Source organism: Rhinoraja longicauda, chromosome 12, assembly GCF_053455715.1.
Source record: "Rhinoraja longicauda isolate Sanriku21f chromosome 12, sRhiLon1.1, whole genome shotgun sequence".
Taxonomy (NCBI): Eukaryota; Metazoa; Chordata; class Chondrichthyes; order Rajiformes; family Arhynchobatidae; genus Rhinoraja; species Rhinoraja longicauda.
In genome coordinates, this window is record NC_135964.1 from 10,963,938 (window position 1) to 10,978,105 (window position 14,168).

The 14,168-nt window shown below is 44.9% G+C and overlaps 1 protein-coding gene across 6 annotated transcripts in view; it reads left to right on the forward strand.

Annotated features, from left to right (window-relative positions):
* bbx (BBX high mobility group box domain containing) overlaps positions 1–14,168 on the forward strand; it is a 155,750-nt gene that overhangs the window by 107,959 nt on the left and 33,623 nt on the right. For 5 of the 6 annotated variants that reach the window (XM_078409006.1, XM_078409007.1, XM_078409009.1 and 2 more), the window contains 4 exons: positions 2,482–2,721; positions 6,951–7,149; positions 11,211–11,278; positions 13,208–13,288. In XM_078409006.1, coding sequence (XP_078265132.1) covers positions 2,482–2,721; positions 6,951–7,149; positions 11,211–11,278; positions 13,208–13,288 — 588 coding nt within the window. The remainder of the gene's footprint in view (positions 1–2,481; positions 2,722–6,950; positions 7,150–11,210; positions 11,279–13,207; positions 13,289–14,168) is intronic. The other variant, XM_078409010.1, reaches the window with a different exon arrangement.

The following is a 14,168-nucleotide window of genomic DNA, read 5'->3' on the forward strand; positions in this document are numbered from 1 at the left end:
TCATTCCTGCTTAAAATATCCATTGAAACTCTTAATATGTTTGCATTTCTGGCTAGCTTTATTTCATACTTTTAAGTTTACTTGTTAATCTTTTCATCATTCTTTGCTACTTGTATACTCTTGTTATCCATCTTTGCACAATTATGGCATAAAACGTTTTGAAAATGCACGTCATTAACTTTTAAAATTACAATGGATGGTGGGTCCTCCCCTTAGAATGTTTCTTTTGCAATGGCTTGTATCTTGTGAATTCTGCAAGGTCCTCTTAGAGCCTGCATCTCCATAGATCCATCCCTGAACCTACTCTGGGAGTCCGCTCATACCCTCCTGATTATCCTTATTTAAGTTTCATACTCCTTCTGGAACTTAGTGTTAAAGTCCTAGCTGCTGTGCATGGACCCTTTCCATGTGAGGAGAGTGATCAATACTATCTCATGGTGCAACACAAGGTCATGTGCGCACTGTCTCATGGTCAGCTCCAAACATCCTGTGGTAAAAACTATTCCAAAACACTGTTTAAACTTCTAATCCAAGCTCCCTCTACCCACCTGACTTCTAATCCAAGCTCCCTCTGCCCACCTGACTTCTAATCCAAGCTCCCTCTACCCACCTGACTTCTAATCCAAGCTCCCTCTGCCCACCTGACTTCTAATCCAAGCTCCCTCTGCCCACCTGACTTCTAATCCAAGCTCCCTCTGCCCACCTGACTTCTAATCCAAGCTCCCTCTACCCACCTGACTTCTAATCCAAGCTCCCTCTGCCCACCTGACTTCTAATCCAAGCTCCCTCTGCCCACCTGACCTTTCTCTCTCATCTGATTACAATCCCCTCGTGTATATCAATAGACAATAGACAATAGGTGCAGGAGTAGGCCATTCAGCCCTTCGAGCCAGCACCGCCATTCAATGCGATCATGGCTGATCACTCTCAATCAGTACCCCGTTCCTGCCTTCTCCCCATACCCCCTCACTCCGCTATCCTTAAGAGCTCTATCCAGCTCTCTCTTGAAAGCATCCAACGAACTGGCCTCCACTGCCCTCTGAGGCAGAGAATTCCACACCTTCACCACTCTCTGACTGAAAAAGTTCTTCCTCATCTCCGTTCTAAATGGCCTACCCCTTATTCTCAAACTGTGGCCCCTTGTTCTGGACTCCCCCAACATTGGGAACATGTTATCTGCCTCTAATGTGTCCAATCCCCTAATTATCTTATATGTTTCAATAAGATCCCCCCTCATCCTTCTAAATTCCAGTGTATACAAGCCCAATCGCTCCAGCCTTTCAACATACGACAGTCCCGCCATTCCGGGAATTAACCTAGTGAACCTACGCTGCACGCCCTCCATAGCAAGAACATCCTTCCTCAAATTTGGAGACCAAAACTGCACACAGTACTCCAGGTGCGGTCTCACCAGGGCCCGGTACAACTGTAGAAGGACCTCTTTGCTCCTATACTCAACTCCTCTTGTTACGAAGGCCAACATTCCATTGGCTTTCTTCACTGCCTGCTGAACCTGCATGCTTCCTTTCATTGACTGATGCACTAGGACACCCAGATCTCGTTGAACTCCCCCTCCTCCTAACTTGACACCATTCAGATAATAATCTGCCTTTCTATTCTTACTTCCAAAGTGAATAACCTCACACTTATCTACATTAAACTGCATCTGCCATGTATCCGCCCACTCACACAACCTGTCCAAGTCACCCTGCAGCCTTATTGCATCTTCCTCACAATTCACACTACCCCCCAACTTAGTATCATCTGCAAATTTGCTAATGGTACTTTTAATCCCTTCGTCTAAGTCATTAATGTATATCGTAAATAGCTGGGGTCCCAGCACCGAACCTTGCGGTACCCCACTGGTCACTGCCTGCCATTCCGAAAGGGACCCATTTATCCCCACTCTTTGCTTTCTGTCTGTCAACCAATTTTCTATCCATGTCAGTACCCTACCCCCAATACCATGTGCCCTAATTTTGCCCACTAATCTCCTATGTGGGACCTTGTCGAAGGCTTTCTGAAAGTCGAGGTACACCACATCCACTGACTCTCCCTTGTCAATTTTCCTAGTTACATCCTCAAAAAATTCCAGTATCATTGTAACTTTTTGAAAAGCCTCTAATATTTCTACCTTTGCATTATGTCCTGCAGCGTGGTTGCTGTTAAGGGGTTTGTACACTGCTTCCGCTGCGATTACTGTTGATTCCTGGTGACTGGTGACTTTCAGGTCGGGACCCTTCTCCGGGATGCTTCCTGACCTGCTGAGTTACTCCAGCACTTTGTGCCTTTCTTTTGTGAGGCAGGATCTGCACTTCCTTCTGTCTTCTCTAAAGCGAGATCCCTTTTGTTACCGGATATCACTGAGAATCTACAAATCGGGTTTCGGGATGAAAGTGAAGCGGTTTGCTTTGCAGTGAGCACTCATGGTTATTTTTCTTGCTAGCTATATTAATATTGCCGTGACGTTGCTTCCCGCAGGATGCCCTGATGAGTACCGAGGGTCTCGAGCACGAGGCAGATGAGACGGACGACGACTCTTCCGAGCAACGTGCCCGCAGGCCAATGAATGCGTTTCTTCTCTTCTGCAAACGTCACCGCTCCCTGGTCCGACAGCAGCACCCTCGCCTCGACAACCGCGGTGCAACAAAGATTCTAGCCGACTGGTGGTCTGTCTTAGATCCAAAGGAAAAGCAGAAGTACACCGACCTGGCGAAGGAGGTGAGCCGTGTGCTGGGGTCTCCGTATTCTGTGTAGCAAGGAACTGCAGATGCTGGTTTACATCAAAGATAATGCTGGAGTATCTCAGCATACACAAAATGCTGGAGTAACTCAGCGGGACAGGCGGCAACTCTGGAGAGAAGGAATGGGTGACGTTTTGGGTCGAGGCCCTTCTTTAGACTCTCTGTACTCTCCACGGGCCTTTGGCTACCTACAGTGGCTACCATCTCCATACTCTGCGTCAAGAGTGTGCTTGGGTCTCCATTCTCTACAAGGGCTGGTGGCTACCAGCTGTGGCCACCATCAGTGTGCTGGTGTCTCTGTACTCTGCAGGGGCTAGCGACAACTAGCGGTGGCTACCAGCAATGTGCTGGGGTCTCCATTAAAGTTGCCCCCTCTCAACAAATTTTAGACCCTCCCCTCGCCTTGGGGAAAGACTGCTCCCCATACGCTCTTCATTCCATCTATTCCGCTCATCATTCCATCTATTCCCTTCATCCTCCTACGCTCCTGGGACTAAAGTCCCGACCTGACCAGGATCTCCTTGTAACTCAAACCTTCCAGATCCGAAACGGTCCTCGTAATCTACTTTGCACCCTTTCCAGTTGAATAACATCCTTCCTGTACCAGCGTGACCAGAACGGTACACAGAACTCCATGACGAGAGATGAGAGGAGGGAAACGGAGCAGGATGGTGGGAGAAATGTGTGACCGTTCTGTCCTGGGCCTCCATTGCCAGAGTGAAGCCGCACACAAGCTGGAGGAACAGCATCTCATGTTCTGCTTGGGTAGCTTGCAACCCAACGGTATGAACATGGAATTCTCCAATTTCAAAAACTCCTTCAAACCCTAACCCCCCTCCTCACTTCTCTTCCCCCTGCAACCCTCCCAGTGAGGAGAGAACCCCCTCCAATAATTTACCCACTCAGGACTATAGTTCTCATTTGTTTTGCCTTACAGCCTTCATTAAATAGGAGCATAAGATTAGCCACCCTCCAGTCTTCCCGCATCAATGATACAAATATCTCGACTGGGAGCCCCATAATTTCACCCCGCGACCACCTGGGATACACTTGATCAGATCCTGAGGATTATCTACCTTCATGCATTTGAAGACCACCAGCACCTCCTGTTCTGTAACATGGACCCTCCTGAAGACATCACCATTGACTACCCAGCTCCCCAGCCTCCCTGCCTTTCTCCACAGTAAATGCAGACCTGAAATATTCACGTAACACCTCCTACGGCTCCACACAGACAACCTTGTAACCGTTTAATCTACCCTATTCTTTCCCTCCTTGCTCTTTTACTCATGATATACTCTTAGAATCTATTTTGGACTTTGCCAGCCAGTCTATTGCATGGTACTTTCTTTAACTGGCTTTTACAATGCATCCATGTATTATCAGCTGTGTTAGTCCTCCGAATCCTCTCCACCATTTCTGCAAAGAGCTCAATTGCTGGTCAAACACTATTTTCCTTTGAAGAAATGCTGACTTTCGCATATTACATATTTTTCACCTTGGCTGCACCATAACAGTGAGCACTGACTGCACTCCCCCGAGTGGCCAGGCAGAGAAGCAACTATTTATTGTCAATTTCCAATGATAAATTTGTGTTAATTGATGGTAAGTTTCAAAATTATAACGGGCTCCATTAGTTAAAGTTTGCAAATATATATATTATACATTTGCAGATGGTAGATTGTGATAATTTCAGCTTTCACATCGCCTTTAGGATCTTATTTAAACGTTGTCATGGGTAACTTGATTGCTCAGGATGCTAATGGCAATTAAGCTCATGCTTTGGTGATTGAGGGAATGGAGAATCTTGTTCTGTTTAATGTTTTTGAAGCAAGGAAATGGCACTTTTATAATATCAAGTAAAACGTTAATGTGGATTTCTGTCCAACTTCAGCTTGTGCTATGGTTATTATGGACTCTTGAGGAAACTAGGAAAAGCTCACTGGATAGTTATAATTCTCCATCCGCAGACGTGCATTATATCTGTGTGATTGTTGGAACAAGTTCAGCAAGGCATGTCATATGCTTAACACTATTTACCTGAGGTAGCGGTGACTGACCAATTCTATTATTATTTTCCAAGTGCACTACTACTTCTGATGTCAGTATTAGGGGAAATGCTTTTCTCTCAGCCTCTTGGAAAAATGGGGTAGAATATCATGTGTAGGAAGGAACTGCAGATGCTGGTTTACACCAAAGATAGGCCCAAAATGCTGGAGTTACTCAGCGGGTCAGGCAGTATCTCTGGAGAGATGGAATGGGTGCCGTTTCGCCCTTCTTCAGACTGAGAGTCAAGGGAGAAGCAGACTAGAGATATGAAAGAGTAAGGTGTGAAAACAACAGATCAAAGCAGACAATGGTCAAGGAAATGTAGATTCTCAACATTTGTTTGGACAGATACATGAATAGGAAAGGTTTAGAGGGATATATGGGCCAAATGCTGGCAGGTGGGACCAGCTTAGATGGGGCATCTTGGTCATCATGGACAAGTTGGGCTGAAGGGTCTGTTCCTGTGCTGTATGAGTCTATAACTCTATTTTTTCCCTTTATAAAGTGCAGGATTGCAATATTGTGCCTTGCAATTTTATTGAAGCATTTCCTTAAATTGCGTCTGAGGCAATAGTTTCCATTTTGGAAACACTCCTTTCATTTTTCAAACTTAACATAACAATATGATAATTTTTATTTCACTAGTAATTCATTCCACATTATTGGGCCTTGCAGTAGTTGAAAACAAACTTGACCAATATGTGATAGTCAGCCCTGAAATCACAACTCTGCTTTTTGAAGGCAGTATTGTGCCATAAATCAACCAGTGTGCATATCGTTAGAGGCATAAACACTGCTCTTATGTGGTTTTCATCCTTGATGTGACAACCAAGCTCATCGCAAGACTGGCATCCGTCAACTGACTGTCATTCGACGTTGCTTGTAGGTTGCCTGAGCCCTCATTCTCCTCCCATGCCAACAATATGACGTTAATGTCCTTCAATATCCGGTGGCATTTGGCCTTTTCCAATTGCAGGCCATTGTCAATACGAGACATAGTCATAAAGCACAGAAACAGGCCTTCGGCCCAAGTTGCCCGTGCCAACCGAGAAGCCCCCTGGGCAGGCCGGTATAACATTGTAAGAGTGTGAAAGCAAAACTAGGGAACAAGAAGAAATGAGCAGGGCCTCGCCAGGTCTGGTGAGACTGGGCATGGTGGGCTGCAACGGAACTGAAGAAGCGGGTAGTGGATAGGGTAAAGGGACGGTGAGCACAGAGGCAGCCGGTGATGCACTAGCCTGAGAGATGGGACGACACTAGGGATGTGTAGAATTTCACATTTGCTGGGACATCAGAACCTGACAGAGAAGGCAGGGCTGACGAGGCCACTCTGATTCCTGAATCTGTTACTGTTTGATGTTGTCATCTGTCCAGGAGTCTGTGTTAACAAAACCAGATTGCGTGGCAGCTGATTGTTGCTAAATTTACATGCTTCCAGTGGGCAAGCCATAATTTAACCTGGTGCGATGCGAGTCTACTCACCAGCCATGGGCTCGGATTGGACTTTGTGGAAGATGTTAAGGTGCATTATAATAGGTGAATTGTCCACTACATCCATTTAATACTGATACGATAGGACATATGGAAACTGCTGTCTATATTCTGGGTCTTGCTACCAGTGCCTTAAATATATAAGAATGGAAAGTTCACTCAACATATCGTGAAATTCTTAAAACTGATTCTCTGCACTTTGTTGTTACAAACTGCTCAAGGAGGATAGGAACCAAGATACACCTCTCAGCATTCCCTTCCACAGATGCTGCCTGACCCACTGAGATCTTCCTGCGCTTTGTTTTGGGCTCAGGATTCCAGCATCTGCAGTCTCTTGTGTCCACGTCTATAATATCTCAGGCTTCACAACACAGTGTTCTATGACCAAGATACTTACTTATCTCCTCAAGTGCGTGTTAAGTTGCCGCAAAAACAATCAAAATTATTTCTTCTGACATGCTTGAACTGTTCCCAAAGTTGGTCTGTGTTTGTAGGAAAAGTTTCAAGTCAACATTTATATGCTCGTGAAACCTGTGTATAAATATGATCTTGTTGATTTTTGGTTTATTTTCTGTTCTTGGGATGATGGATAATGTTAGCAAGGTTGTGGTGGGTGTACCGATGTACTGTACTGTTCCCATTAATGCTCCTACTATCCTCCCGTAGTATAAGGATGCCTTTCTAAAAGCTAACCCCGGTTACAAGTGGTGTCCGACCACGAACAAGCCTCTGAAGAGTCCCTCACCCACCGTCACCACGAGGAAGAAGCTATGGACCTTTCCAACAGAGCCCACAAAAGACTTTCCCATTATCAAGCGGGTGGTGAAGACTGAGGAAATGCCACAAATCAACTTTGCCATGGCAGGTAGATAATCTCATTGATGGTTCAAACATGTTGATCATTATTTCAAGGATTATAATTGGGGGATAGCGAATTCAAAACTATCCCTTTTGGAGTTCTTGTCTCTCTGGCAGTCATAGAGTGAGTGATACAGTGTGGAAACAGGCTCTTCGGCCCAACTTGTCCATATCCCTCCAAACCTGTTTATCCATGTACCTGTCTAACTTTCTTGGTCCCAGCCTCAACTACCTCCTCTGACATCTTGTTGCATACACCCACCACCCTTTGTGTGAAAACGTTACCCCTCAGATTCTTATTAAATCTTTTCCCCTTCACCTTAAACTTATGTCCTCTGGTCCTCGATTCGCCTACTCTGGGCAAGAGATCTGTGCATCTACCGGATCTATTCCTCTCAAGATTTTATACACCTCTATATGATCACCCCTCGTCCACCTGCACTCCAGGGAATAGAGACCCAGTCTGCACGACCTCTCCCTATAGCTCAGACCCTCTAGACCCGGCAACATCCTCGTATATCTTCCCTGTACCCTTTCCATCTTGAGTAAATCTTCTCTATACTCTTTCTGTTCCTCTGCTCTTCCTCTGATCTACCCAGGGTCCACCCGGCTCTTAAACACTGCACTGTGTGGGCTGGTGTTTTGTTCACTTTTCGGTACCAATAATAATAATAATAATCCATTTATTTTATATAGCGCCTTATCACATGCTCAAAGCGCTTTACAAAAACAATTAACATAGAAACAAACAGACAAACTATACTGACGGAAAAGCGGCGAATACACAACGCCAGCGTCCTCTCACGTCAGGGTCCGGCAGTAGACATTAAAAAAAACACAAGACACACAGATATAATTTTTTACACAAAACAGCCATCACAGTGATTGCTCTAGGCATACCCTCACTGTGATGGAAGGCAAAGTCTTATCTCCTCCTCATTCTTCCCCCGTGGTGCTACGAGGTGATCGAGGCTCCCAACTTTTTGAAGCCCCCACCGGGCGATGGAAAGTCCCAGGGCCGAGCCGAGCAGGCCGATGAAAGTCCTGAGCCCCCACCGGGCGATGGAAAGTCCCAGGGCTGAGCCGAGCAGGCCGATGAAAGTCCTGAGCCCCCACCGGGCGATGGAAAGTGCTGCGGCCGAGCCACGCAGGGCGATGAAGGGCCTGCGGGCGGGTTGATCGTACCTCGCGCTTCGGGGCGGTCGAAGCTGCTACGGCTGGAGCTCCCAAAAGCCGGTCACCAGCCAGGGACCTGCGAACTCCCGATGTTGCGGTCTGCAGGGCCCACGGCCGAAGCCTCCGAGATGGTAAGTCCAGGCCCTGCGACCAGAGTCTTCAAGGTCGATCCCAGCTGGAGGCCGCCGACTCCACGATGTTAGGCCGTAGCGCGAACGGAGATACGACACGGTAAAGGTCGCATCTCCGTTGAGGAGGAGATTTGAAAAAAGGTTTCCCCCAACCCCCCCACCACCCCCCTACATACACAGAATTAAAAATAAAACAAAACGTACATTTAACAACGACAATGACAAAAAAACAACAAAAAAAACAGAGAGACTGCCGGTGAGCCGCAGCTGCAGAACACAACCACGCCACAGCCAATGTGTTCAGCTTGTGAACGTGATGTTGCAGGGCCACCAGCGAGAGTGTGGTGTGGGGGGCTGCAGCTCGGAGAGCAGTGACTGAGCCCCACGCCTGATTCACAATCAAGCTTGGCTGAAATTAGTAGGCAGTTCAAATATAAAGTCCATAATCTCCTTGCTAAACCATAAGTCAACCTTGAGCAGCAAGAAAGGAGAATAGACATAGGGGTGGCCTTACAGCCCCAGGGACCCGGGTTTGATCCTGACTGTGGGTGCTTGTCTGTATGGAGTTTGTACGTTCTCCCCGTGACCTGCGTTGCTTTTCTCCAGTATCTCCGGTTTCCTCCCACACTCCAAAGACGCACAGGTTAATTTGCTTGGTATAATTGTAAATTGTCCCGAGTGTGCAGGATAGTGTTAATGTGCGGGGACCGCTGGTCAGAGTGGACTCAGTGGGCCGAAGAGCCTGTTTCTGTATCTCTTTTTTTTTTTAAATATTTTTTTTTATTTCCCTCCATTTTGTTTTTTATACATAACAACAATAATAATAATAATAATAACCCTCACCCACCCTCCCCGGACACCCCCCTGCAGCTGATGTGTTCACAATACACCATACCACAAACACAAATGCACAACCCGACAGCAAAACCTCCACATTCCACCAAGGCGCAGGCCCACACACATCCACAACATGTCAGATGGTTCAGGATACACTCATTCACTATGCATCAGCCATCCTGTGAGGTAATCGGCACTTATGTAAACAAAAATAAGTAAATAAAGAAAAGTAAAACATAATTAAAGACAGATCCCCAGCTGTATCTCTAAACTAAACTGAACACTGTGGTTTGTCCAATTAAGAATCGATTTTCTGACATTCACATAACTCTGAGGCTAATTTTTAACAAGGGGTGGAGGAGTGAATAAACTGAGTTGGAATGATTGTGACCAGAATTCTATCGTGTCATATATCATATATATATCATATCATATATATACACAGCCGGAAACAGGCCTTTTCGGCCCACCAAGTCCGTGCCGCCCAGCGATCCCCGCACATTAACACTATCCTACACCCACTAGGGACAATTTTTACATTTACCCAGCCAATTAACCTACATACCTCATTAGTCGCACAGAATAAAACCGTGTGAAACGCAGTGGATAATTACGATCGGGAACGCTGGTGCACAGAGGGAGATAGTAGTGTGGTTCTCGACGTATGTCACATGTTTATGCAGAGAGGTCACTGAGAACACAGCCCTGACGTTAATTGGCATGCAGCACACGATTGATTTTGTCATTATCATATTCTAGCACGCACACGCTTAAGAAACCACACGGACCTCAAATGTAAGGGTAGGCCTTACTCGAGGTACAGATCTAATGCAACGTAACTGGAGGGACCCAGCTGGTGACAGTGAAAGGAAGGCTCCTTTGATGCAGTTACAGTGGTGTCCCTTTAGTTTCTCGATTGGGGGGGGGGGGGAAGTGTCACGATGATGCCGTGCCCATTTCCTACTGCTCCGGCAGCGGCCTGTGGAACATCCTCCTTGCTCCCTTCATCTACCAGGCAGGTAACAAGCACATTCACCACTCGGCTATGGCCTTTTTAAGCCCCCTCCCCCCCCCCCCCAAAATATTTTCAAGAACACATTCGCCACACAGCATTTCCACCATTTGATGTGTTCCACTCAGGCGTGGTCTTTTTAACCCCCCCCCCACAAATATTTTCATTGAAGGAAACTTAAAATAAAGATATAACTTTATACAAAGGTTTAGAAAGATTTATACAAAGAAACTGAAGAAAAAGATATAAGGGCAACACAGTGGAGCCGCTGCCTCATTACACAGCTCCATCCTGACCTCGGGTGCTGTCTGTGTGGAGTTTGTCCGTTCTCCCTATGACCGTGTGGGTTTCCTCCAGGTGACCGGTTTTCTCCCACATCCCAAAGAGGTGCTGGTTTGTAGGTTAATTGTCCCTCTGTTAATTGCTCTGGGGGAGTGGATGAGAATGTGGGATAACATAGAACTAGAATGAATGGGTGACCAATATTCAGCATGGACTCGGTGGGCCAAAGGGCCTGTTTCCATGCTATATCTCTAAACTAAACTAAACTTGCATCTTCTGATCTTGATGAATCTCTCTGCATCATCTCTTTTCCTATAAAACAGTGCCTGCACTGCAGGTTTCCATTTGTATGTTCAGGCATTCATACATTTCTCAGGAGAGTGATGGGGTGAACATGTGAACAGTTCTTGACCCGGCTCTTCATTCCATTTACCTCATAAGCAGTCAGGAAAGTTTTATTCAAAGTAATGTATTTTAACAATATAACCATATTTTATTTTGGTGGCAGATGGATTTGTGGCTGTTGATTGGGTTGCATGTTATTGTCAAAGCTGTAGTTATGTGTGATAGATTGTGTCATGGAATGACTTTGGGAATGAATAACGCATACCTATATCTCGTTACCGATAGATCCCACCCAAATGGGAGGACTCAGCATGCTGCTCTTAGCAGGAGAACATGCCTTAACGGCCAAGGAGGTAGGTTGATAGGATGCTCTTTGCCATAAATTGGTTTAAGAACTTGATCTTGTTCGATAAGGTTACTGCACTTAAATGTGGAAAGTTCCTTGCCTTGTTAGATTTGCTTTATACCGCACAATTTTAAAAAAAAACAATAATGAATACATTTCTTTCATAATCTTGGTGGGAAGTTTGACGGGTGGTGACAGGAGAAAATATTTTGTTAGTAGGTCAGTTCATACTGAGCAAATTATCTTCTTGATAATAAAACTTGTTGCTCTCATTCCTTGCATATTGTGCTATATTTTATGACGGCTGTCTGCATCTTGATCACCGTTGTACATCTGTTGTATTGGAGTTTCTGACATGTGTTGAAATCACGCACTATCATTTCACATGAAACAGGATATTACTCTTCTCTGGGGAAGATGAGCTTATTTTCCCTTTAAGCACTCTCTCTGTTCTCATTTACTAATCTCCTGTACCACCGCACACAAGGCCATCAATATTTTCTGTCTTGCTGCAGGTAGTTGATCTATTGCCTCATTAGAAACATTTCTCTTTTTTATGCACGGTAAATTATTTTTTAAAAACTATTTTAGTCATTAATTGCAGATTTTGTTGAATTTCTCAAATGTAATTGGTAATTTATATATTTCAACTGTCGATTTTCCGGGATATTTGATCAATCAAAAAAGGTGCTTAACTCTGAGGTATTAGTTTATTATTGTCACGATTACCAAGGTTCAGTGAATAACTTAATTTGCAGTCAAATTAGACCATATATAAATATATCGTGAACTACAGAGCCACTTGAAAGTCACTTTGGAAATTGACAACAAGGAAAAAAGCTGTATTGGAAAAAAAGTAGTCTCGGGATAAAAACTGCTTCCATGTAACCTCCCTGCTGCAATCAGGCGTCTCTGTCTAGGAACTCTAGTTTCACCGCAGTTGGCCATTGAAATTGACCGGCAATCACTTCTATTGGCACCTGCACCTTGATGCTCCATGAAACTCTGCTGCTGCCTTGTGGCAGATTACGTTGTTTGTGTGTTGTACCATTATTTCTGCAGATCAACCTGTTCTCACATTGATCTCAGTCACTGTCACTGTCTTAAGTTACATTTCTCACTACCTATGAATTATATTGGATGATGGATGTCCCTTTTTCCAGTCATTCATGTATATATTCGTGTTGTCACTCATTTTCCATTTGGTATTATACCGAGAGTGTATGAGACGTGTGGTGCGATAAGACATAAGAGCAGAATTAGGCCATTCAGCCCATCAGGAGAACTGCACAATTTAATCATGGCTGATCTATCTTTCCCACTCCTGCCTTCTCCCAATAACCTTTGGCACCCTTACTAATCAAGAATTTATCAATCTCTGCTTTAAAAAAAACCAATGAGTTGACAATAAATTCCATAGATTCACCACCCTCGAGCTAAAGAAATGCCGCCTCATCGCCATTCTAAGGGTATGTCCTTTTATTTTGAGGCTGTGCCCTCTGGTTTTAGACGCTCCCAATGCTGGACACTTCCTTGCCATGTCCACTTTATCTCGGTTATTATCCGGTAGGTTTCAATGAAATCCCCCCCTTGTCCTAAACTCCAGCTAGTACAGACCCAGAGCCCTCGAATGCTCCTCATACATGAACAGGATATCACTTCAACAGGATACCAAGTGTTGCTTTAAGTAGCAACATTTGACTGCTTACAAATTTTACACAGAACTGGAAAGTAGCTAATAATATTTTGAACTCGACCCTTAATGAAGGCTTCTTACAAACCGTATGTGACGTTTACCATGCACTTAGTCAGCACTAATGTTCAAGTTCTCAGGACAGAAGATTCATCTTATGCCTTCTCTGCCTCAGAAATGTGAACATTATAAAAAACGAGTAGGATTTAATTTGATCTGACGGTCATTTCTTTCTCCACGCAGATTTCCTCCAGCACAGTACAGCCAGGGGTTGTGGACTCGACAAGACAGTGTGGGAATTCAGCATTGTTTCAGTTAGCAGAGGTATGCCAGGAGACTGGGATAACACTGGGAAACGTGTGCTTTAATACGGCAAAAGCTCCATCTGCTGCTAGAACTGTGTGTTCTGGCCGCAGTGCTGAGTGTGTGCTTTTATAGTGAATAAAACAACTTGTAAATAGTTTTACAGAACTGTCACTATATAAACCTCCAGGCCTTGAGGCTTATCTGCAGCACTGTGCAAGTGAGAACATGCCAAGGGCAGTCAAACATGTACAGCTATACAACTGGAAATTAAAATAAAATCGCAGTGCAATGTAATTAACGGTGTGTCAGATTGCTTTAAAATCTATCCAATTCCTCTCCTAAAGTCAATAAACTTTTGACTTTAAACAATCATTATTTTTCCCAGGGCCCTGCCAACTTACAATGTGGTACAGCTAAGGTTATATTGAGTATAACAGAGCATCAGATGTCGTCATCTGTACATGGCAATTTGTAATCTCATCATCTGCGATGACGGGCTCGAGCGATACGGGTAACTTGAGAAGTGTTTGGTCCAAGCTCAGGCTAATCGAAGGATGAAGGCCCTGTTCTTCCTCTTCTGAATCTCAATTGATAGTGACTGCCAGACAATGTTGTCTCCTGTCAAAGCGAACCCCACTTTGCACATCCCTACCTCACCTCCTCCAAGTTCAGACGGATACCATTTCACACTCAGCCCTGGAGTTTAGCTTGGGTTTTATAGCTCCGGTGCTGCTGTTAAATGCATTGCTGTTGCCACCTTGTTAATTAGAATTATTGGCGGCCTCTTTGCTCTTCAATTGTTTACAAATAGCGATGCCAACCTTCCAGGATTATGGTGTTTCCATAAATGAATGATTAATGCACCAGACAGTGGACAGTCAGGAGGAGGGAAAGTCAG